This window comes from Hyla sarda, chromosome 11 (assembly GCF_029499605.1).
Source record: "Hyla sarda isolate aHylSar1 chromosome 11, aHylSar1.hap1, whole genome shotgun sequence".
Taxonomy (NCBI): domain Eukaryota; kingdom Metazoa; phylum Chordata; class Amphibia; order Anura; family Hylidae; genus Hyla; species Hyla sarda.
In genome coordinates this window covers 184,506-211,596 of record NC_079199.1, presented here as the reverse complement: position 1 = coordinate 211,596, position 27,091 = coordinate 184,506, and the positions used below count along the sequence as shown (strand labels likewise).

The window sequence follows — 27,091 nt, the reverse complement described above, 5'->3', positions numbered from 1 at the left end:
CTCCAGCCTCCAAATAACACCCACGCAGAGCAACCCCATCCCGCAGACATCTCCAGCCTCCAAATAACACCCGCGCACAGCGACCCCATCCCACAGACATCTCCAGCCTCCAAATAACATCCGCACACAGCGACCCCATCCCACAGACATCTCCAGCCTCCAAATAACATCTGCCCACAGCGACCCCATCCCACAGACATATCCAGCCCCCGAATAACATCCACACACAGCGACCCCCTCCCACAGACATCTCCAGCCTCCAAATAACATCTGCGCACAGCGACCCCATCCCACAGACATCTCCAGCCTCCAAATAACATCTGCACACAGCGACCCCATCCCACAGACATCTCCAGCCTCCAAATAACATCTGCACACAGCGACCCCATCCCATAGACATCTCCAGCCTCCAAATAACACCCACGCAGAGCAACCCCATCCCGCAGACATCTCCAGCCTCCAAATAACACCCGCGCACAGCGACCCCATCCCACAGACATCTCCAGCCTCCAAATAACATCCGCACACAGCGACCCCATCCCACAGACATCTCCAGCCTCCAAATAACATCTGCACACAGCGACCCCATCCCACAGACATCTCCAGCCTCCAAATAACACCCGCGCACAGCGACCCCATCCCACAGACATCTCCAGCCTCCAAATAACATCCACACACAGCGACCCCATCCCACAGACATCTCCAGCCTCCAAATAACATCCGCACACAGCGACCCCATCCCACAGACATCTCCAGCCTCCAAATAACATCTGCGCACAGCGACCCCATCCCACAGACATATCCAGCCCCCGAATAACATCCACACACAGCGACCCCCTTCCACAGACATCTCCAGCCTCCAAATAACATCTGCACACAGCGACCCCATCCCACAGACATCTCCAGCCTCCAAATAACATCTGCACACAGCGACCCCATCCCACAGACATCTCCAGCCTCCAAATAACACCCGCGCACAGCGACCCCATCCCACAGACATCTCCAGCCTCCAAATAACATCTGCGCACAGCGACCCCATCCCACAGACATCTCCAGCCTCCAAATAACACCCGCGCACAGCGACCCCATCCCGCAGACATCTCCAGCCTCCAAATAACATCTGCACACAGCGAACCCATCCCACAGACATCTCCAGCCTCCAAATAACATCTGCGCACAGCGACCCCATCCCGCAGACATCTCCAGCCTCCAAATAACACCCGCGCACAGCGACCCCATCCCACAGACATCTCCAGCCTCCAAATAACATCTGCACACAGCGACGCCATCCCACAGACATCTCCAGCCTCCAAATAACATCCGCACACAGCAACCCCATCCCACAGACATCTCCAGCCTCCAAATAACATCCGCACACAGCAACCCCATCCCACAGACATCTCCAGCCTCCAAATAACACCCGCGCACAGCGACCCCATCCCACAGACATCTCCAGCCTCCAAATAACATCTGCACACAGCGACCCCATCCCGCAGACATCTCCAGCCTCCAAATAACATCTGCACACAGCGACGCCATCCCACAGACCTTTCCAGCCCCAGAATAACATCTGCGCACAGCAACCCCATCCCACAGACATCTCCAGCCCCAGAACAACATCTGCGCACAGCAACCCCATCCCACAGACATCTCCAGCCCCAGAATAACATCTGCGCACAGCGACCCCATCCCACAGACCTCTCCAGCCCCAGAATAACATCTGCGCACAGCGACGCCATCCCACAGACATCTCCAGCCCCAGAATAACATCTGCGCACAGCGACCCCATCCCACAGACCTCTCCAGCCCCAGAATAACATCTGCGCACAGCGACCCCATCCCACAGACATCTCCAGCCCCAGAATAACATCTGCGCACAGCGACGCCATCCCACAGACATCTCCAGCCCCAGAATAACATCCGCACACAGCAACCCCATCCCACAGACATCTCCAGCCCCAGAATAACATCCGCACACAGTGACCCCATCCCACAGACATCTCCAGCCCCAGAATAACATCTGTGCACAGTGACCCCATCCCACAGGCATCCCCAGGGATGTATGCGCTGTAATAGCTCCCATATGCCAAAGGTATCCCCAAGCCCATTTACCCAGGGTAACTCAAAAGAGAGCCCTTTCAACATATGCAGGGCTGATGTACTTTAGCATACATTTTGGTATCCGACTGTAATAGTGCAGTATGCTGTTACAGGGGGAATGAAGTAAAGAGAAGTCTACTCCACAGTACAGGTTTTGTTTTGTTCTACTGTAGGTTTTAAGTACAACTTTGGCTCCCTTTCTCTGGTATGGTGAATATAACTTCTGCACCCCTATTGATCCTCCTTGGATCATTTTCCCAGTTTGGGTAACTTTTGTCAATTCCTGAAGTCCAATAGACTCAAGACGAGTCGGCCATGCTGGACTTTCCTTTAGGTATTTCTGATGGATAACAATGGTCGGACATAAGCCAGGAACCTGGGCAGCAATGTCTATGAGCAGCTTCAGAGAAACGCAGACAGCATTCCGATGCCGAGCAGCGCTGGGAGCGTCAGCCAGTGTCAGAGGATTACAGAGGTCTCTCATTCTCTGTCTAAACTCCGCTGAGATTATTACAAGCGCGCCGGGTTACGCTCCTAAATCTCTAATCTTTCAATTGCTTTGTGCAACGAGAGAGCGCAGCGATTGGGATTAACTCCTGCACTACTGAGCCCCTTTATGATCTGGTGAAGCAGCAGATGGCCAGCGATGACTGGCCGGAGGAAGGGTTAATATTGTAATAAATCAGATATTTCTAGAGCACAGGATTACAAGAAATCCCCAATTCAAGGGGTTTTGTAATTGCAAAGGGTTTAATATGATGAAAGAGGTAAACGAGAGAGAGCGCCCCCTGAGGACAAAGCCATGAGTGTGGGGAGAAGTGATTCATGATGATGACGCATGAGAGCTGAGACTGGAGGACAGATATCAGGGGCAAAAGGGAGGGGTATCACAGCCAAGAATCCCCCAAAAGCATCCTTCCCAATGAGCCACATATAAAGTGAACCTGTCAATGCTGCCGTCTCGTCCACGTCGGAGAGTTGTAAGGGAACAGTGGGTGAAAGGGAGGCAACATGTCCTTCTGGAAAATGACGTCAACGTCAAGAAATTAAAATGGGGAAATAAATGAAGAATTGGGGGCTGTTTTGATGAAAATGTAAATGGGAGAGGGAATAAAGGAGAAGATGAGTATGGAGGGGTTAATGCAGGATCAGATAGGGGCTGACTGGCTGTTTTATGACTTACAGGGTGAAGCCTTTATTATTATATGTAACATGTTCTGTGGTTCTGTGGACAGATTGCGGCACATCACACATGGGCCTTGTGTTGGCTCTCTCCTCAATAAGGGCCACGTGCTGTGCGGCTGGCCTCCAGATCAGACAAAGGTTCCAATGGCTGCTTGGAGTGGGTACCCCTGGGTGGGTGCAGGTGTGCCTTGTTCATCTTTGTGGGTTACCCAACAGAGTTGGTTATTACAATATAGACTGGCAAGGGCTTCAAAGTTTTCCATAATCTGGTTGCCATGTGGTTATCTGTGTGAAACGATTGGGGGTCTAACACATACCCATCTTATGCCCTTTTTCCCCTAGACCTCCAGTGCCAAAGTGGTTAAGCATGTGATGCACAATACCCCATTAACCAGATGAAATCCTGCCGCGCTCTTGGCTCCGGCCTCCACGTGCATCTTATCAGTTTATCACAAGCGATCCCTCCCGGGGCCACGGGATTAGAGTGGAGCAGAGAGATGCGGACGGCTGCTTTGTGAAATTAATTGGAAAATAGCTGCCTGGGGGATAGGCCTGGCCCGGCCCAGAGATGAAGGACTAAACTGACCGGCATCCTACTGTAAGGCAGCCTGGAACTTGTGGTGCAGGAAGAAGAAACTGACCAGAGTACACCCCCTGTTACAACACAAAACTACTTCTCCTGTCGTCCATGCTGGGCATGTTCCAGCTTTTCAGTACCACTTTGCTTCTTCCATACCCTGACATTCAATCCGTACCATCGCTCTTGTTCCATACCCTAGGATATGTGCCTAGGATATATCCTGGGATATGTGCTCAGTACCACTTCTCTTGTTCTGTATGCTGGGACAGGTGACAGCTACTCCATCGTTCTATTTCCTAGCATATGTACCCTGATTTACATGCTCAGTACCCCTTCTCATGTTTCATACACTAGGACATGTGACAGCCGATCAGTACCACTTCCCATGTTCTCTACACTGAGCCCATAACCTGTGACAGGCAAAGGGTTAATGCAGGTGGTGACAGGGCCGCAGCTGGTGGTAGGTAATAGAAGGGGCAGGTAATAGAAATCCATCTTGTGTGTAGTGCCTGGTGTGGATGGCACGGTCCTCACTTGAAATAAGCTGCATTATACCGTCCTTGTGAACTCATTCCTCCTTATTTTTGATGAAATGCCTGCAGAGCATCGCAAGATCCCGGCACCACTCAGAATGCAGGCCCCGACACCACCAGAGGGCGCTGCTCACAGCCACAGTGGATGAGGTCATCCCATAAGTCATAAACGTCTCATAAAGTCCAAGAGAACGCAGAGAGGAACAAACATAATCTCTGCAGAAATAATTGCAAGACAAAGGCCGACGCTCCGTCTACCCACCAGCCCCACGACACCTCCAATCACGACTCACCATGATTGGGGGAGGAAGGTCGGCACCCATCTTCCATCCTGACTCTGCTCCTCATACCTGATTTTAAATGGATTCTTCTTATCGTTCATATTCCAGTTTCTGAGGCTTCTCACAATTCCAAGCACAAGTAGAGACATATAGCTGTGTGTATACAGAGCTGCCTGGTTCCTGAACAGAGCCAAATCTATAAGGATAACTTCTAGAGCAAGAGAGGGTGCAGGGAATTAAAGTTACTGGAATGGCGGCCAGAACCAGCCACCCATCATTACACTCCATCCTATGAGACTGTCCTACTCCACAATAACGGGGTGTGCAGGGGAATATGGATGGGAGATAGGCATTGTATAAGGGGTTCCTCTGTAAGGACCCCACAATACACAGGATATGGGAGTGGCTCCTTATACAAGGGCTCTTCCCCCTCATTTAGGGAGAAGCAGAGTTGAGGCGCTTGAATCTGACCCCGCAGCATGGGAAGGGCAAGGATTTGCTTTGGTGTGGATGTTTCCCAAACTTCTACATGTATATACGGAGCCCAAATAATAACAGAGATGTCTGTGGGTACAATCTACATGTGTATTACCAGCCTCAAGGGCCATAAAAAAACCTAAAGACTAAATCCTGTCATCCTCCACCCCAATGCACTCACACACAGGGTCACCGTCATACACATACATAGGTCCCACCACCCAGGAGCCCCCACTGATCATGTGTCACAGGGAGACCCCAATACTGGCACAAGGACACCACATCTCATCATACACTGCCAACTCTAAAGCCCCAGACAGAAAGCCATGGAGATGAGTAGGGAGGGGCCGGCATGACTAGAGAAGACGTCTCCCGGCCTCGTCCAGTCCCCCACACTAAGACTTTCCAATAGACTTTGAGGGAATTTATCAAGGCCTGTGTGCCACTCTTCTGTGTTTTAGTCATTCGCACCTTGTCTGCTAAATGGGCGTGGCTTCAGTATAAAAGGGGAGTGGTTTGAGTGTAATCAGTTTTTAGCCACATTTATGTGAAACATTTTTTGCTCAACTCCATACAAAAAAACAAAACAAAAAAAACTGTGCAAACTCCGCACAACACAATTTGTTACATTTTTTGATCCAGTGGATGGCAGGATTCAGTAATATTACATTATTTTCTGCACAATAAAACTGACCCCTGATTTCATCAGATCCCAGAGAACATTCGCTCCAGCTGCCCCAACACAGCCCGGGGCCTCGGCCCAATCGCACCCCCAGGCCTCTGCCCCATCTCACCCCCCAGGCCTCTGCCCCATCACACCCCCCAGGCCTCTGCCCCATCACACCCCCCAGGCCTCTGCCTCATCACACCCCCCAGACCTCGGGCCCCATCACACACCCAAGCCTCGGCCCCATCACACCCCCATGCCTCGGCCCCATCACACCCCCATGCCTCGGCCCACTCTCACCCCCAGGCCTCGGCCCCATCACACCCCCATACCTCGGCCCCTTCATACCTCCAGGCCTCGGCCCACTCTCACCCCCAGGCATCGGCCCCATCACACCCCCAGGCCTCGGCCCCATCACACCCCCAGGCCTCAGCCCCATCACACCCCCCAGGCCTCGGCCCCATCACACCCCCCAGGCCTCGGCCCCATCACACCCCCAGGCCTCGGCCCCATCATACCCCCAGGCCTCGGCCCCATCACACCCCCAGGCATCGGTCCCCTCACACCCCCAGGCCTCGGCCCCATCACACCCCCCAGGCCTCGGCCCCATCACACCCCCAGGCCTCGGCCCCATCACACCCCCAGGCCTCGGTCCCATCACACCCCCAGGCCTCTGTCCCCTCACACCCCCAGGCCTCTGCCCCATCTCACCTCGTTCACAGGTTCTTCCCCAGTGTCCTGTGCCCGTACAATCACACACAAATCGGTTCCAGCCGTCCCTGCAGGCTGCGTTGTTCTTACAGGGGTAACTATCGCACTGTTTGCCGCTCATCCGAGAACATGAAGACTTCACCCCAGCCGCGTTCTGAGCCTCCGCCAACTGACGAATATTTTTACTGCGCCCGTCAATGAACAGGTCACGGATACAGCCAACATATCCATAGTTCAGCATGGCAGTCCACAGTTCAGTGGGCAAGATGAGTCCTGCTCGGTTCTCCGGAAGACCCCCTAAATACATGTCCCCTTCTAGGTCCAGAATCTCGCTCTCCCCGCTGGCAGTGAAGGGAGTTCGCTTGCTGTTTACGGAGATGGTGCCTGAAAAACACAAAAGCTGCCGGTTAATAGATATTTCGACTGAAACTAAAGAAAGATCACAAAAGACTGCCAGGGAATCCGCACCGCGCTCACATATATGCAGGCCCTGACATCCATGACATGTACGTGTGCGGGGGAGGGCACCCTCCATCACCTCTTCAGTGGATTCACAACCCTGAGCGCTGCCGGGATAATTCAATCAATCTTAATGACTGAGAAGGAACAATCTCCACACGTCGGAAATGTCAAGAGTGTTTTCAATAGAAAGGTTAACACAACGGGGAGGTGGAGGGATCCGGAGCCGCCAACATCACATAGAGGGGCACCAAGGCTGGCCCTGCGCCCAATGCCATCCGCAACACTGAGCATCAGCTACAAGTACATACACAACTGTATATATATATATACAACCAGCACAGCAGTGATAAGGAAAGATCATATACAGCTGTCTATAAGGACAAGTTCACACTGAAAATCCCACCTCAGCATCAGAGTGGAGAGAACTTTGGTGCTGATTTGGATGTGGATTTTTAGGCCATTTATTAAAGCTCCCAGAGAGCGTCAATGCAGAACCACAAGCAACAGTGACATGTCTGCCATATCTACGGGAGAGAATTTAGTGGCAAAAGAATGGAAATCAGCTTCATCCCTCTGTCTGATCAACAGCCACTGACTAATCATGATCTCCGGTGACCGAGAATCAGACAGAACCTTTCACTACAGGTCTGGATTTTATAGCAGATAATATAGATAGATAAGAAATAGATAGATAAGAGATAGATAGATATGAGATAGATAGATATGAGATAGATAGATATGAGAGATAGATAGATATGAAATAGATAGATATGAGATAGATAAATAGATAGATATGAGAGATAGATATGAAATAGATAGATAGATATGAGAGATAGATAGATATGAGAGATAGATAGATATGAGATAGATAGATAGATATGAAATAGATAGATAGATATGAGAGATAGATAGATATGAGAGATAGATAGATATGAGATAGATAGATATGAGATAGATAGATAGATATGAAATAGATAGATAGATATGAGATAGATAAATAGATAGATATGAGAGATAGATAGATATGAAATAGATAGATAGATAGATATGAGATAGAAAGATAGATAGATATGAGATAGATATGAGATAAATATGAGATAAATATGAGAGATATGAGATAGATAGATAGATAGATAGATATGAGAGATTGATATGAGATAGATAGATAGATAGATAGATAGGTATCAGAAATAGATATGAGATAGCTAGATAAATATGAGATAGCTAGATATAGATATGAGATAGATAGATAGACATGAGATAGATAGATAGATAGACATGAGATAGATAGATAGATAGATAGACATGAGATAGATAGATAGATAGACATGAGATAGATATGAGATAGATATATAGATATGAGATAGATATATAGATAGATATGAGAGATTGATAGATATGAGAGATAGATAGATATGAGAGATAGATAGATATGAGAGATAGATAGATATGAGATAGATAGATAGATATGAGATAGATAGATATGAGATAGATAGATATGAGATAGATAGATATGAGATAGATAGATATGAGATAGATAGATATGAATAGACAGATATGAATAGACAGATATGAGAGATTGATAGATAGATATGAATAGACAGATATGAATAGACAGATATGAGAGATTGATAGATAGATATGAGATAGATAGATATGAATAGACAGATATGAGAGATAGATAGATAGATATGAGATAGATAGATATGAATAGACAGATATGAGAGATTGATAGATAGATATGAGATAGATAGATATGAATAGACAGATATGAGAGATAGATAGATAGATATGAATAGACAGATATGAGATAGATAGATATGAATAGATAGATATGAGATAGATAGATATGAATAGATAGATATGAGATAGATAGATATGAGATAGATAGATATGAATAGACAGATATGAGAGATAGATATGAGAGATAGAAATAGACAGATATGAGAGATTGATAGATATGAGAGATAGAAATAGACAGATATGAGAGATTGATAGATATGAGAGATAGAAATAGACAGATATGAGAGATTGATAGATATGAGAGATAGATAGATAGATATGAGATAGATATGAGAGATTGATAGATATGAGAGATAGAAATAGACAGATATGAGAGATTGATAGATATGAGAGATAGATAGATAGATATGAGAGATTGATAGATATGAGATAGATAGATAAATATCAGAGAAATAATACATCATAGAAAACAGCAGATAGAGACATGAACCCATCATCACAGTCCTATAGCTTATAATGAAAATCATATATATATATATATATATATATACACACATACACACATATATACATGGTTAAAGTCACAGTCCATACAGTAGAGATGACCTACCTGAGCGGCCATCCCGCTGGATGTCCACATGACACCACTCGCCATCATTGGCCTTCTTGCTGGTGGCTTTGACCTTTATTGTCCCTGAGCCCATATCTAAGAGGAGATACAGGTGACCGTCCAGCAGCTCCACAGCGAAGAAGTCCACCTTGGTGCTCTTCTGACTCCTTATGTCCTTCCTGTCCTGTGGCTTCCCGTGTGTGAAGAGAATGAGGCCATTAGGCTCTGTGGTACGAAAGTCAAAGGATATGGAGCCCATGCGCTTTGTGTTCCATTTGGGCAGGCTGATATAGGCCTCCGGGCTCTCAAAGCTGATGGGGTCCAGAGTAGCCACGTTCTCACACTTGAAGACCACATCTCCGTAGATCTTCATTTTTGTGTCTCCAATCCTGGCCAAGCGTGAGAGCTCCAAACGGATGTCATTGTTCTTATAGACAACCTGTAGAGACACCAAGGACAAGCGGCGGTCAGCGTGTTCAGCGTGTCCCACACTAGGCCAGACAAACCATGGACACACCAGAGACCATGAGTAATGGGGCGGCAGGGGCACACAGGGGAACACAGGGACACAAAAGGGGCATACAGGGGAACACAAGGGCACAAAGGGGCACACAGGGGTACACAGGATCACACAGGGGTACACAAGGGAACACAGGGACACAAAGGGGCACACAGGGGAACACAGGGACACAAAGGGGCATACAGGGGAACACAAGGGCACAAAGGGGCACACAGGGGTACACAGGATCACACAGGGACACAGGGGAACACAGAGACCCAAAGGGGCACACAGGGGAACACAGGGACACAAAGGGGCATACAGGGGAACACAAGGGCACAAAGGGGCACACAGGGGTACACAGGGGTACACAGGATCACACAGGGACACATAGAAGAACACAGGGACACACAGGGGAACACAAGGGCACAAAGGGGCACACAGGGGTACACAGGGGTACACAGGATCACACAGGGACACACAAGGGAACACAGGGACACAAAGGGGCACACAGGGGTACACAGGATCACACAGGGACACAGGGGAACACAGAGACCCAAAGGGGCACACAGGGGAACACAGGGACACAAAGGGGCATACAGGGGAACACAAGGGCACAAAGGGGCACACAGGGGTACACAGGATCACACAGGGACACATAGAAGAACACAGGGACACACAGGGACACACAGGGGAACACAGGGGCACAAAGGGGCACACAGGGGTACACAGGATCACACAGGGACACACAAGGGAACACAGGGACACAAAGGGGCACACAGGGGTACACAGGATCACACAGGGACACACAGGGGAACACAGGGGTACACAGGATCACACAGGGACACACAGGGGTACACAGGATCACACAGGATCACACAGGGACACACAGGGGAACACAGGGACACAAAGGGGCACACAGGGACACAAAGGGACACACAGGGGTACACAGGATCACACGGGAACACAAAGGGGCATACAGGGGAACACAAGGGCACAAAGGGGCACACAGGGGTACACAGGGGTACACAGGATCACACAGGGACACACAGGGGAACACAGGGACACAAAGGGGCACACAGGGACACACAGGGACACACAGGGGCACACAGGGGCACACAGGGACACACAGGGGTACACAGGATCACACAGGGACACAAAGGGACACACAGGGGAACACAGGGACACAAAGGGGCACACAGGGACACACAGGGACACAAAGGGACACACAGGGATACAAAGGGGTACACAGGGGAACACAGGGACACAAAGGGGCACACAGGGACACAAAGGGGCACACAGGGACACAAAGGGGCACACAGGGACACAGGGACACAGGGACACACAGGGGAACACAGGGCCACAAAGGGGCACACAGGGGTACACAGGGGCACACAGGGGCACACAGGGACACACAGGGGCACACAGGGACACACAGGGGCACACAGGGACACACAAAGGAGCACACAGGGACACAAAGGGGCATACAGGGGTACACAAGGGTACAAAGGGGCACACAGGGACACAGGGGTACACAGAATCACACAGGGACACACAGGGGCACACAGGGACACACAGGGGTACACAGGGACACACAGGGGTACACAGGATCACACAGGGGTACACAGGATCACACAGGGACACACAGGATCACACAGGGACACACAGGGACACACAGGGGTACACAGGATCACACAGGGACACACAGGGGAACACAGGGACACACAGGGACACACAGGGGTACACAGGATCACACAGGGACACACAGGATCACACAGGGACACACAGGATCACACAGGGGTACACAGGATCACACAGGGACACACAGGGGAACACAGGGGCACACAGGATCACACAGGGACACACAGGATCACACAGGGACACACAGGGACACACAGGGGTACACAGGATCACACAGGGACACACAGGGGTACACAGGATCACACAGGGACACACAGGGGAACACAGGGACACAAAGGGGCACACAGGGGTACACAGGATCACACAGGGGAACACAGGGACACAAAGGGGCACACAGGATCACACAGGGACACACAGGGACACAAAGGGGCATATAGGGGAACACAAGGGCACACAGGGGTACACAGGATCACACAGGGACACACAGGGGCACACAGGGACACACAGGGACACACAGGGGAACACAAGGGCACAAAGGGGCACACAGGGACACACAGGGACACACAGGGGAACACAGGGACACAAAGGGGAACACAGGGACACAAAGGGGCACACAGGGACACAAAGGGGCACACAGGGGTACACAGGGGAACACAGGGACACAAAGGGGCACACAGGGACACAGGGACACACAGGGGTACACAGGGACACACAGGGGTACACAGGGACAAACAGGGGTACACAGGGACAAACAGGGGTACACAGGGACGCAAAGGGGCACACAGGGTAACACAGGGACACAAAGGGGCACACAGGATCACACAGGGACACACAGGGACACACAGGGGTACACAGGGACACAAAGGGGCACACAGGGACACACAGGGACACAGGGGTACACAGGGACACACAGGGGTACACAGGGACAAACAGGGGTACACAGGGGCACATAGGATCACACAGGGACACACAGGGGCACATAGGATCACACAGGGACACATAGGGGCACATAGGATCACACAGGGACACATAGGATCACACAGGGACACACAGGGACACATAGGATCACACAGGGACACACAGGGGTACACATGTGGATTTACCTCACACAGTATAAAACTTTTATTTCATAGCTTAAAAACAGATCGTCTATGGCAAAGTGGAAAGACTGAGGCATTTCTGGTGCTTCACAATTGCCATTCACCATGACTAAAGATGCTTAAAGGGTAGCTCCCACTATCACTTTTTTTCTTTTTTCTGTCCCTGCCTATTACCCATCTTTCCCTAATCCCCTCCCTGCCTTTAATTTTTTTTTTTTTTACATATTAAAAATGCCTTTTTGTCTGCCTGGTAGTGTGCTCACTACCAGGCAGACTTCCCCAGCAGGCACCACGTCACTGATGCCTGCTGGGGCCGACACTTCCGCCCGTAGTTCACCTATACAGGGCGCCTCCAGCTGTTTCCCCACTGCAACTCCCAGCTTGCCCTGACATCTATTGGCTGTCAGAGCATGCTGGGAGTTGTAGTGGGGAAACAACTGGAGGCATACTGTATAGGTGAACACAGTGATGGCCGCACATCCCGCTCCCGCCGCGCAGCCCGCAACCCCCCTGTCCCCGCTGTGCCGCTAAACCCACTACCCCCCCCTCCCCTCCTCTCCCCCTTTAAAAGCATAAGCATTGAGAACAGTAATTTTACCTGTCGCCGGGAGCCGGGGCCGGCGTGCGAGGCCAGGGAGCCTGCGCGCGTCCTCTTCCTTCAAATCGCTCGCTCCCGCCTGTCTGATTGACAGGCGGGAGCGAGCACCGCAGTGAATGAATTCCGACTCGTTGCCAGGCTTCAACGAGTCGGAATTCATTAGTGACGTCACTGCCGAATGCATTCGGCCACTAGGAGGGCGACCCCTAGTGGCCGAATTTAAAAGTGATTTTAAACTGTTTTAAAATCACTTTTTTTTAATTAAAGTATATTAGAGGTATGTTGTAGTACTTAAGTACTACAACATATCAATTTTTTGATTTCATGACAGTGCCCATTTAAAGGAGTACTCCGGGTAACTACGACTCATCTCCTATCCACATGATAGCGAATAAATGTCTGACTGTCACTCATGCACGTCTCTGAGGGCGGGGGGGGGGGGCACCCCCCGCCAGCACCACAAACCCCCATCCATCTCTGCCACCATGTGCTAACAAATAATAACGGTAACAACATAATAACGCCAGACACTACAATCTATAATACCCTCCAAGCCCAATATAGAGGAAGAGCAGGAAAAATGGGTCAGGAACTCTGTGCACACCGGCATCTGAAGGGAGGAAACAGAGGGGGATGGGGGAAAATTATTACACACAAACCCCTATTTGTACATAAATTACTACTAGGAGACCACCCCATTGACTTCTTATGATCAAGAAACTACCATAACTTCACTAGAGATCAGCGGTGATATCACTGAGAATACAGCCTATCCATCACTAGAGATCAGCGGTGACATCACTGAGAATACAGCCTATCCATCACTAGAGATCAGCGGTGACATCACTGAGATTACATCCTATCCATCACTAGAGATCAGCGGTGACATCACTGAGAATACATCCTATCCATCACTAGAGATCAGCGGTGACATCACTGAGAATACAGCCTATCCATCACTAGAGATCAGCGGTGACATCACTGAGAATACATCCTATCCATCACTAGAGATCAGCGGTGACATCACTGAGAATACAGCCTATCCATCACTAGAGATCAGCGGTGACATCACTGAGAATACAGCCTATCCATCACTAGAGATCAGAAGACATCACTGAGAATACAGCCTATCCATCACTAGAGATCAGCGATGACATCACTGAGAATACAGCCTATCCCTCACTAGAGATCAGCGGTGACATCACTGAGAATACATCCTATCCATCACTAGAGATCAGCGGTGACATCCCTGAGAATACAGCCTATCCATCACTAGAGATCAGCGGTGACATCACTGAGAATACAGCCTATCCCTCATTAGAGATCAGAGGTGACATCACTGAGAATACAGCCTATCCATCACTAGAGATCAGCGGTGACATCACTGAGAATACAGCCTATCCATCACTAGAGATCAGCGGTGACATTACTGAGAATACAGCCTATCCATCACTAGAGATCAGCGGTGACATCACTGAGAATACAGCCTATCCATCACTAGAGATCAGCGGTGACATCACTGAGAATACAGCCTATCCATCACTAGAGATCAGCGGTGACATCACTGAGAATACAGCCTATCCATCACTAGAGATCAGCGGTGACATCACTGAGAATACAGCCTATCCATCACTAGAGATCAGCAGTGACATCACTGAGAATACAGCCTATCCATCACTAGAGATCAGCGGTGACATCACTGAGAATACAGCCTATCCATCACTAGAGATCAGCGGTGACATCACTGAGAATACAGCCTATCCATCACTAGAGATCAGCGGTGACATCACTGAGAATACAGCCTATCCATCACTAGAGATCAGCGGTGACATCACTGAGAATACAGCCTATCCATCACTAGAGATCAGCGGTGACATCACTGAGAATACAGCCTATCCATCACTAGAGATCAGCAGTGACATCACTGAGAATACAGCCTATCCATCACTAGAGATCAGCGGTGACATCACTGAGAATACAGCCTATCCATCACTAGAGATCAGCGGTGACATCACTGAGAATACAGCCTATCCATCACTAGAGATCAGCGATGACATCACTGAGAATACAGCCTATCCATCACTAGAGATCAGCAGTGACATCACTGAGAATACAGTCTATCCATCACTAGAGATCAGCGGTGACATCACTGAGAATACAGCCTATCCATCACTAGAGATCAGCGGTGACATTACTGAGAATACAGCCTATCCATCACTAGAGATCAGCGGTGACATCACTGAGAATACAGCCTATCCATCACTAGAGATCAGCGGTGACATCACTGAGAATACAGCCTATCCATCACTAGAGATCAGCGATGACATCACTGAGAATACAGTCTATCCCTTCACTAGAGATCAGCGGTGACATCACTGAGAGTACAGCCTATCCCTTCACTAGAGATCAGCGGTGACATCACTGAGAATACAGCCTATCCATCACTAGAGATCAGCGGTGACATCACTGAGAATACATCCTATCCATCACTAGAGATCAGCGGTGACATCACTGAGAATACAGCCTATCCATCACTAGAGATCAGCGGTGACATCACTGAGAATACAGCCTATCCATCACTAGAGATCAGCGGTGACATCACTGAGAATACAGCCTATCCATCACTAGAGATCAGCGGTGACATCACTGAGAATACAGCATATCCATCACTAGAGATCAGCGGTGACATCACTGAGAATACAGCCTATCCATCACTAGAGATCAGCGGTGACATCACTGAGAATACATCCTATCCATCAGTAGAGATCAGCGGTGACATCACTGAGTATACAGCCTATCCATCACTAGAGATCAGCGGTGACATCACTGAGAATACAGCCTATCCATCACTAGAGATCAGCGGTGACATCACTGAGAATACATCCTATCCATCACTAGAGATCAGCGGTGACATCACTGAGATTACATCCTATCCATCACTAGAGATCAGCAGTGACATCACTGAGAATACAGCCTATCCATCACTAGAGATCAGCGGTGACATCACTGAGAATACAGCCTATCCATTCACTAGAGATCAGCGGTGACATCACTGAGAATACAGCCTATCCATCACTAGAGATCAGCGGTGACATCACTGAGAATACAGCCTATCCATCACTAGAGATCAGCAGTGACATCACTGAGAATACATCCTATCCATCACTAGAGATCAGCGGTGACATCACTGAGAATACATCATATCCATCACTAGAGATCAGCGGTGACATCACTGAGAATACAGCCTATCCATCACTAGAGATCAGCGGTGACATCACTGAGAATACAGCCTATCCATCAGTAGAGATCAGCAGTGACATCACTGAGAATACAGCCTATCCATCACTAGAGATCAGCGGTGACATTACTGAGAATACATCCTATCCATCACTAGAGATCAGCGGTGACATTACTGAGAATACAGCCTATCCATCACTAGAGATCAGCGGTGACATCACTGAGAATACATCCTATCCATCACTAGAGATCAGCGGTGACATCACTGAGATTACATCCTATCCATCACTAGAGATCAGCAGTGACATCACTGAGAATACAGCCTATCCATCACTAGAGATCAGCGGTGACATCACTGAGAATACAGCCTATCCATCACTAGAGATCAGCGGTGACATCACTGAGAATACAGCCTATCCATCACTAGAGATCAGCGGTGACATCACTGAGAATACAGCCTATCCATCACTAGAGATCAGCGGTGACATCACTGAGAATACATCCTATCCATCACTAGAGATCAGCGGTGACATCACTGAGAATACAGCCTATCCATCACTAGAGATCAGCGGTGACATCACTGAGAATACAGCCTATCCATCACTAGAGATCAGCGGTGACATCACTGAGAATACAGCCTATCCATCACTAGAGATCAGCGGAGACATCACTGAGAATACAGCCTATCCATCACTAGAGATCAGCGGTGACATCACTGAGAATACAGCCTATCCATCACTAGAGATCAGCGATGACATCACTGAGAATACAGTCTATCCCTTCACTAGAGATCAGCGGTGACATCACTGAGAATACAGCCTATCCCTTCACTAGAGATCAGCGGTGACATCACTGAGAATACAGCCTATCCATCACTAGAGATCAGCGGTGACATCACCGAGAATACAGCCTATCCATCACTAGAGATCAGCGGTGACATCACTGAGAATACATCCTATCCATCACTAGAGATCAGCGGTGACATCACTGAGAATACATCCTATCCATCACTAGAGATCAGCGGTGACATCACTGAGAATACAGCCTATCCATCACTAGAGATCAGCGGTGACATCACTGAGAATACAGCCTATCCATCACTAGAGATCAGCGGTGACATCACTGAGATTACATCCTATCCATCACTAGAGATCAGCGGTGACATCACTGAGAATACAGCCTATCCATCACTAGAGATCAGCGGTGACATTACTGAGAATACAGCCTATCCATCACTAGAGATCAGCGGTGACATCACTGAGAATACAGCCTATCCATTCACTAGAGATCAGCGGTGACATTACTGAGAATACAGCCTATCCATCACTAGAGATCAGCGGTGACATCACTGAGAATACAGCCTATCCATTCACTAGAGATCAGCGGTGACATCACTGAGAATACAGCCTATCCATCACTAGAGATCAGCGGTGACATCACTGAGAATACATCCTATCCATCACTAGAGATCAGCGGTGACATCACTGAGAATACATCCTATCCATCACTAGAGATCAGCGGTGATATCACTGAGAATACAGCCTATCCATCACTAGAGATCAGCGGTGACATCACTGAGAATACAGCCTATCCATCACTAGAGATCAGCAGTGACATCACTGAGAATACAGCCTATCCATCACTAGAGATCAGCGGTGACATCACTGAGAATACAGTCTATCCATCACTAGAGATCAGCGGTGACATCACTGAGAATACATCCTATCCATCACTAGAGATCAGCAGTGACATCACTGAGAATACAGCCTATCCATCACTAGAGATCAGCGGTGACATCACTGAGAATACATCCTATCCATCACTAGAGATCAGCGGTGATATCACTGAGAATACAGCCTATCCATCACTAGAGATCAGCGATGACATCACTTAGGGTTCTCTGGAGGCCATGTGAGTCCCTGTGTGGTGGATCTAGGCCCCCACATATACAATATTACATCTGGATCCATCTCTTCATAAATCTGGTTTTGGGGAAATCGCCCAAACATGACGTAAGAAAAAGATGTAAAACATGGAGCTAAATACAATCCAAGAAAAGTTTCATTCTAATTCATCGATCATTTCTAAATATAAAATAAATGGCGGTTTTCCTTTAAGGTGGGGGGGGGGGGGGGGGGGAGTGGGTGCACGAGGAGCGAGAACAAAGCCATAAAAATAAACATTATCCTGCGCCTGCAGGTGCCGAAAATTCGCATACATGGATGGCAATTAGAGGAATTAAAACCGTTTAAATTGGTGCTGGGGGCACATGTGGCGGCTGCTGCGGGGAGCGCCATACAAACATATGACACAAACATTAATCGAATGCTCACAGGCCGCATGTACCACGGCGCAGCCCCTCTGAAGACGCCAATTCTCTTCCTTTATCCTATGACACCAATGCCCCCAAACCTGTGGCAGGACTATAACTCCCATCAGACTCTGGCTGTCAGAGAATGATGGGAGATGCAGCACTGGCACAGTGAGAAACACACAGGTTGGGAACACAATGCTATAGGGTGGGCAAAGAATGTGATCATAACTAGGCACAGGATGTCAGGATATGATGGGAGTTGTAGTTTTGGAACAACTAAAGAGCCACAGGTTGGGAAACACTGCTATACAAAGACTGTCAGACATGATGGGGGTTGTCGCCCCGCACCCTGATCATTCACAGAACATTGCAGGTTACTCCCGAGTGGTGTCATCCTAGACCAGTGTTTCCCAACCAGGGTGCCTCCAGATGTTGCCTTTGGCTGTCCAGGTATTCTAGGAGTTGTAGTTTTGTAAAACCCTTAGGCACCCTGGTTGGGAGACGTTGTCGTAGATAATTCTATGGACTGGTCTGCACCTGAGCGCTGCCCCAATATTGTACACACAATGTCAGACAATATGGTCACTCACCTCCTTCAAGCAGCCCATGAAGTTGTTGCTGACCGGAGACCCCGGCAGGTCAGCAGTACTGGGGCTCCCCCCGACATAGAAGAAGTCATCGGACCCCAGCATGGTGTAGTCCTCCTGAGTGTAACCGGTAGTAGTCAGAATACCGTCCACGGATATTGTCACCTTATGGGGGAGGGAAAAAGCAACACAACATGATTCTGAGTGACGCCCTCCGAAGGGCAGGAGTGAGATTACACCCTGGGCTTGGTAAAAAAAAAAAGGAAGCGAGAAACTCTTTTTCTTGTGGAGTGTTCTGGTTGTGGATGAGCGAAAACATCATCCTCCCCAGCGGCTGACACAAGGAGCCAGAACCCTCAGTAAGAGCGACACCGCCATCTTTTCACCAGCTGAGCATTTCATGTTCGGCCGGAGACTGTCGCCCCCTGAAGAGGAACATGCTGCACACACAAATACTTACAGCACCCCCGATACTGTGAGGGAACAGTCCAGCACTCAGGGACCCCCTCATCACGACTGATGCGAATGGCAGGAAACAGCATGTGACCCCTCAGGGGCCCCTCCGGAATATGAAATGCCATGTCCTACGCATATGGACAACCGAACACATGACCCCTGTGTTATCTGGGACCCAGGAGGAGGGCAGGAGAAGCATAGGAGGTGCCCGTACCGTGCCACATGGCCAAGACCTGCACCGGCCTATACAGAAACCTTCATGCCTTCACACCGAGCCCCATATACATCGGGCACACAGGGGCATGTGTTCAGCTGCTCACGTGTCCTAAGACAATAAACCACTGATCCTGTAGACATTCACAGCAACCCTCAAACATTGACACGGCCCACCACTCCAACAAGATCCCCCAACAAGCCAACAAAGCCACCAGCAATAAAGGGCTAACTGGGGTCGGAAGCTGAGCCAGCAGGAAGGAGGGTCTCAGCGCTCCTCTCCCCATTTATTACTAACCCTCAACCAGAGAGAAAGGAAGAGCTGCACAACCACACATGCCTAAAGGTCCTCACCCCCAGGTCTACAGGTCCTTCACCAGCCAACCAAGTGATGACACATGAGGGTCAAGAGCTGACAAGTTAGTCTGTTAGAAAGGGGAGAGCGAGATGGGGGGGAAGGGTGGAGTGCTGATGGGCTGTGGAGCCTGACCCTACAGGTAGAAACCCACTACACGGCAGCCATGACGGAGCCTAACCTGAACATTTAGAGGTCTCCGGCTGCAACACTGTAACAAATCTCAGAATTGGCATCAAGTCAACAGACAATACAAATACTATTCTGAGAATTGTTACAATGTTGCAGCCAATTTATAAAAAAAACTCAACTGCGACATGAGGAGGGTGACACATTATATCAGAAGCCTAAGTGTCTCCCTGCAGGGACCCCCCAGCCAGAAGGTATCATTTGTGGGGACCTAACAGGAAGTGTTCAATTTCCCTCCAGCGCCACCACAGGAGAAAGGAAGCATTACACAGTGTCCATTCACATTGATGGAACCTTGTTTATTATGTGATACTGAAAAATGCCATCAATGGGTTGTCTGTAGCGCACTCTTGGTATCTACTCTCCAATCTGGCCTAGAGGTGAGGGTCCTGAACAGCTGACCCGTGAATTCACTAACGGAGTGTAGGCGAATAATGGGGTATACTATGTAAAAAATCTGTATTATATCATATGTGCTAATCCCATACATGTGGACACTAAACTCCGCCGAGCATTCATGTGTTATTAATGGGGAGAGGGAAGGTAAGACGCTGCCAGACACCCCCCCGCATTATGTGATGGACAGAAGGGAGGCTTCATTAACACTAGGCAGTCAGTCAGTCACAACAAAGCTGTGGATTCAGCCATCTTCTCTCCAATGTGTACAGAAGAGGACGGTCATCAATGTGAACACTTCCCTTATTCCACCTTAGTACAGAAAGGAAGGAATGAGGTACACAACAGCTCCCCACTGCAGACTCCAACCCACCTGTGCTCGGACCGTCCGGCAGCGCTCCCGGACTGAATGGCAGATATGCAGAAAAGAATATCCAGCGCGGTGAATGAAGCAAATCAGGAACTTTTTATTCATGGATTAATGGAAATACACTGGACATAATGCCGACGCGTTTTGGGTCAGACTAGATCCTTAATCATGGCATTGCCATGATTAAGGATCTAGTCTGATCCGAAACGCATTGGCGTTATGTCCAGTGTATTTCCATTGATTTGCTGCATACACCGAGCTGGATATTCTTTTCTTTACTGTACAGAAAGGTGTTCAGTGCTGGAAGAGGAGCACAATTTTAGAGGTTTTGCCTTTTCTAAACAGTTAGACGCCCCTCAGAACAATCATGGGGTGAGAAATGCCCCCTCCTTCAGCAGATCTAGAAGAGGGGTGCCCCCCGGGCCTGCGCCAGCACTCCAGCCTCCCCCACAACATGGAGACACACAGCATGCAGGGAGTAGAATGGAGCTCATCAGGTGGCATCATGTGGGGGCCCTTGGGCCCCAGGCCACCCCCGCTCCTCCAAGAGACCACAAATAAATAAATAAATAGGGACCAGTCAGACAGATGACATGAGGGGCTGGGTGGAGTATGGATAACATGGAAATGTCAGGGGGTTGTAGATAAGATATATCTGTCATGTATCTATAGAGGCGTATAGCACAGACAGAATATTTATTTATTTATTCCATGGCGGACGAGGGGTGAAATCAAAGGAGACACGGAAGATGTGAGGAAGAAAAAGAGAGAAAGAAAGAACCACACCGCAAATCCAGAGAATTATTAGACAATAAGAATGATATCTACCATACAATGTAGTTTGTTTACCATAGCGTGTCCAATGCCTGAGTGCTTTGCGGAAAAGTGGGGGGAAAAAAAGCAAATTGAATAAGTGTGAACAGAAGGAGCGTCAGATCCAACAACGGAAAAGAACGTGAACGAAAAAGAGAACAGATAAAGATGGTCATCAGGGTGTTAGTACACTGTGGAGAGGAGCTGGTTAGTAGCAATGACACATTACATGAATGATCAGGGGTTAATCTGTAATATATCGCCGCCATGCTCCGCAGTCACACACACAGTCGCGTCCTCCTCACAGTGACTCAGCCGTCATGGCTTCCCCACACACGTCATACTTACTTTCCCAGTCCTGCTTCTTCACACTGAGTCACCACCATGTAGAGTCTCATCACCAACCTCCACACCGCCCTCCCCCGGGGCACCCCTTGCATTCTGTAGTTGTACCAATGGTCTTTATAGCCCATGTATAGGGCAGCACAGTAGTCAGTGACTGGATGCACACCTTCTTGTAACTATTTAATACTGCTCAGAAGATAGCAGCTGTTGGGGCCCCGGGGACTGGGCTCTCAGAACTGCCTTCCCTTTCGCAGACTCTTATGGGCATCATACAGGCTTTGGTTATATACATCGCTCTGTCATTTCACTGTCATCTCTGCAGCTGTGGAGCGATCTCTGCTGCCTACGATGACAAGATCTCTGCAAATAATCTGGGTCCATGCACACAGCGCACGCCTATGGATTTAGTCCGCTGTGTCTCTGGAGAGGCTGGTACTAGACGAACCCTAATACAGAGGTGAATGGAGTGTGGGGCAGAGGACACTGTATGTTCGAGGCTCAGATGTCCCATTACTCAAGAGTTCTGGTGTGGGAACATTTGCTGAGGCTGTGCCTAAAACTTACATACTATGGTTGGGTTGACATACATCCGGTGATCCAGCAGTTGCCATATGGCATGCAAGTGGCAAATCATAGAACTCTGTGCACATCACTGTTTGAGCTGGCAAAACCACAGCAGAGTGCAGCTATGCCAAATAATGCACAGGTTGGGCACTGTGCGACATACAGCAGATAGGATGTTGGATGCCAAAGATCTATACGTGAACCCAGTCTCAATATTATGTAGAATGTAACCTGAACTACAAATAATGTACAAGAAACTATGTAGAATGGCTGCAGCCCCTGGGATTCCCATTTCAGCACAGTCTACTAATGTCCCCTGTGTTACAGTATCTGATGTTTAAAGGGGCATACAGCTCTCTATGCATCCTGTATCCTAATCCCCTTGTTACTACAACATCCTTACCTGGCGCAGGTTCCGAGTCACCTTGACGTCATGCCACTCGTTGTCATTGAACTTATCATTGGCTGGCTCCACGATAGCCTCAAAGGCCCCGGAGCCCAGATTGATGACCAGCGAGACGGCTCCGCCCTTCAGTGCCAGGTTGACGTAGTCTGCAGACTTGCCAGTGTGGAGGATGAGCCCATTTCTCTGGCGGGTTTTGAAGGACAAGGTAATTTCATCGCTGCTGCTCTGGATTGGATTCTGGGACAGGTCGTAACATAAATACTCTGAGCCGCGGAAAGTGGCCACATTCTCCTCTCTTGCTGCAGGGGAAGGAGAAAAGAGATTTTAGCACAGAACAAATGACAGTATTTTATCTGGTGGCGGGAACTATCAGACGGTACAGCACATCACTGCCTTAACGCGTCTATTACAGTCACAATCTCATGATGAAGAAGGCGATCACAGAAAACAATGAGCTGAATGTGTGCTGGAGGGTCGGGGGACACCACATGCAGCTGTCAGTCCAGGACACGGATGCTCTAGTATGGCTTCCCCCAGAAAGAACAATGGGGACACCACACACCCACAAGTATCCCTCCAAACCAGCATCAGCGTCACATACAAAAAGACACGATGGGTGGTGAGGCTGAAATGACAAAATCTGAAGAGATGATAAATTCTACACATCAGACCCCTCAGCATCTCTCCTCATCCTTCCCCAAACTACGGCTCTGACAAACTTCGGCCGTCTGGGCAGCCATAGGTCGATCTTCATTTTACAACAGCTGGAGAACCAAAGGTTGTGAAACATTGTTCGATAGGATAGAACTGGATGGGGAGGGAGTGGCAGCAAGAAACTAATAAAGACAGCACTCACCATAAGGCAAAATCATATATACAGTATATATTTAAAGGAGATAAATCATGGGGAAAAATGTATCCTCTATACAAAGGATTAGGGATAAGTTTTAGATTGCGGGGGGTCTGACTGCTGGCACCCCTCTGTCTGGAAGCAGAGCATCATGATCTCAGTGCGAAAAAGGGATCACCATGCCCCCTCCATATATCTCTACAGAAGAGGCGTTCGGCTATCTCCGGCACTCCCATAGAGATATATGGAGGGGGCATGGAGGCCCCCGCTTCGTGCCGGAGTCCTAAGGTGTCGCTCCCGTGGAGAGCCAGGGCCCTATACAGGAGATCTTTATATATGACACTTCTTTAATCTTCATCTTCGGTGCATAAAACAAGCTGTGCAGGGAGCGGTAACAGCTTTTATGCATCCAAGATGAAGATATGTCATTCTGCTATACTGTGAGTGCCGTCTATATTCTACTTTTCATTGCCATTTATTGTCTATCTTCCCGGACTGAGCACTGCCTGGAGCAGATAATAGGTCCAGGTTGGTACCTACCTGCTCATTTCAGTGTGTTTTTGCACTTATCACGCAGTGCCAGATATTTTTTCTTGTTTGCATGTACTATTGGAAACTTCTTTGCAATGGAACAGTTAACACCCTGTGGATCCTCCCCAATACCTATATATATGATGTGCGTGTTATATGTTCTGCCTTCATATGTCATAGGGAGCCAGGGCCAACCCCAACAATCCCCAACTACATATCAGCCATACCAACCAGCAGCTTGGGGGCAACGAGGGGTTGAGGGTCTCTTAGATCATCAGACTAATGTCTGTATTTTGTAAATACTCTGTAAAGACCTTTGTAAATAATTATAATCACAATAAAATAGATTAGTATTATTTTGAATAATAGTTCTTATTATAATGAATTAGAGGAGTCTGCACTATGTGGTGGTCCTAGGCTTCTCCTACAGGGTTATCTATATCACGTGCCCCCACTATGATCAGGAGACACCGCTGCCCTGGCACTATATGAAGGTCACAGCAATGAAGTGGAATACATTGTTCTGTAACCTCTTTTCCCATCATGCCCCTGTGCAGCTCTTAGGTCTCCCTCTCGTCTAGTGCACTCTCTTCCATAGAAATGTTATTCTCTCCCTTGTGGTAAAAGACATTGTGCGTCCATGTAACCTGCGTGTATCTGTATCGCGGGGTAAAGTGTGCGATTACACAGAGGGTCCCGTGGGAGAACTCAGGGGAAATGGAACACTTTAGTCTATTGGCCTCGGCTTATATAAACATGTAGTCAACCGGCCTTCAGGGAGCAAGGGGAAGGAGAGGAGGGGGCCGCACAGCGCTCACACCAGAAGCCCCTCAGGCACTCAAATACATCGCAATACAGGGAAAACGGAAAGAAGAGAATGATTTCCCCTTTATAATACAGCACGACTCTCTGGGAATATAGGAACGAAAGACTGAACGCTTCTCCTGCATCGGCAGCCGCTGAATTAATGGTCTATGAATTACAATCTCCTGAGATTTTGCAGCCACATCATAGACTTTAATGTCATGTTACACAAATAAGCCGAATGCAATGATCACAGTTCACCAGTCAGCACTGTGCATGAGAGCCCGGGTCCAGTCACATGACCAGAATCTTGCGCCTAACCTCCAACATGGGCACCAAACCAGGAAAGTCATTGCTCTGTAGTGCAGCAAGCCAGACATATACACAATCTGTAAGTCGCTACTATAGCTAGAGACGACAAAATGTAGGAACCTCTGCGCTCTACTAGTGTGCGGGCCCCAAACCAGATAACAAGGAAGAGATTACTCCAAAGGGGATGTTCCTGCCGCTCCTCCAGAGACCACCCCTTGATTTCTCAACCTTAGCTGCTAACCCCTCCCTGCTCCCCGCACAAGGACTCCCCGGTCTAAGGCTGGGTACACACCATGTTTTTGCAATACAGTTCTTGTTTTCAATTTGAAAACCATATGAAACCGTATTGAAAACAGTATGCATTGACTCTCCATTGAAAACTGTATGCCAAACAATGCATTAGGTTGTGTCCATTTTGCATCTTGTACGGTTTCGTCCGTTTTTTCCCATAACCAAAACTGTAGCCTACCACGGTTTTGGTCCGGGTGAAAAACCGTATTGTAACTGGATACAGTTTTTTTTAACATGGGAGTCAATGGGAACCGTACAGAACCGTATGTACGTAAGGTTCCATCCGGTTTGCACCATATGGTTTTTGACTTTACACATGCGCAGTGCATGCCGAAAGTTTTTTTTACTTGGAAGTTCAATCAAACTTCTTAATGAAGTGAAAAGCGTTCCCCCCCCCCCCCACCCCAGGAATCTTCTTCCTCCTAGGGCCCTCTTGACTCCTTGTTCCATCCCCTTAAGGATTCTCCTTTCTCCTCCCCCAGGGAGCATCCTGTCTACTACCTCAAGGACAGCCCTGCAGTCTATCCCAGACATCTTTTGCCCCCTCCCCTGTGGCCAATCATCTGTCTTCTAACCTGCCCCTGCAACCAAACTCCTTTACTTGCTCTATAGCTTCTCACCTCTAAATTCTGAGAAAAATCCCATTCAAAGTCTCCACTTAAAACATAAAGGTTATACTTGAAAGGTGGGCAGGAGAGTCCCCTCAGTGATAACATTTTCACGTATTGCGCCATGTTGTCTCCGGTCAGAGCGGCACCAGTACACCCAGCGGCTCTGCAGAGGCCATTCTCAGATGGTGAGAGCAGGAGACGATCTAGAAGACGCTTTACTACACAATAAAGTCTTGTTGCTCTGTTAAATGTGGCTAATC

At 48.6% G+C, this 27,091-nt stretch overlaps 1 protein-coding gene across 4 annotated transcripts in view; it reads right to left on the bottom strand.

The window, feature by feature from the left end:
• NRXN3 (neurexin 3) overlaps positions 1-27,091 on the bottom strand; it is a 504,944-nt gene that overhangs the window by 325,113 nt on the left and 152,740 nt on the right. For all 4 annotated transcript variants that reach the window (XM_056546700.1, XM_056546697.1, XM_056546699.1 and 1 more), the window contains exons 6-10: positions 23,430-23,731; positions 22,154-22,177; positions 19,329-19,490; positions 9,350-9,788; positions 6,535-6,918 (exon numbers count right to left, since the gene is read on the bottom strand). In XM_056546700.1, coding sequence (XP_056402675.1) covers positions 6,535-6,918; positions 9,350-9,788; positions 19,329-19,490; positions 22,154-22,177; positions 23,430-23,731 — 1,311 coding nt within the window. The remainder of the gene's footprint in view (positions 1-6,534; positions 6,919-9,349; positions 9,789-19,328; positions 19,491-22,153; positions 22,178-23,429; positions 23,732-27,091) is intronic.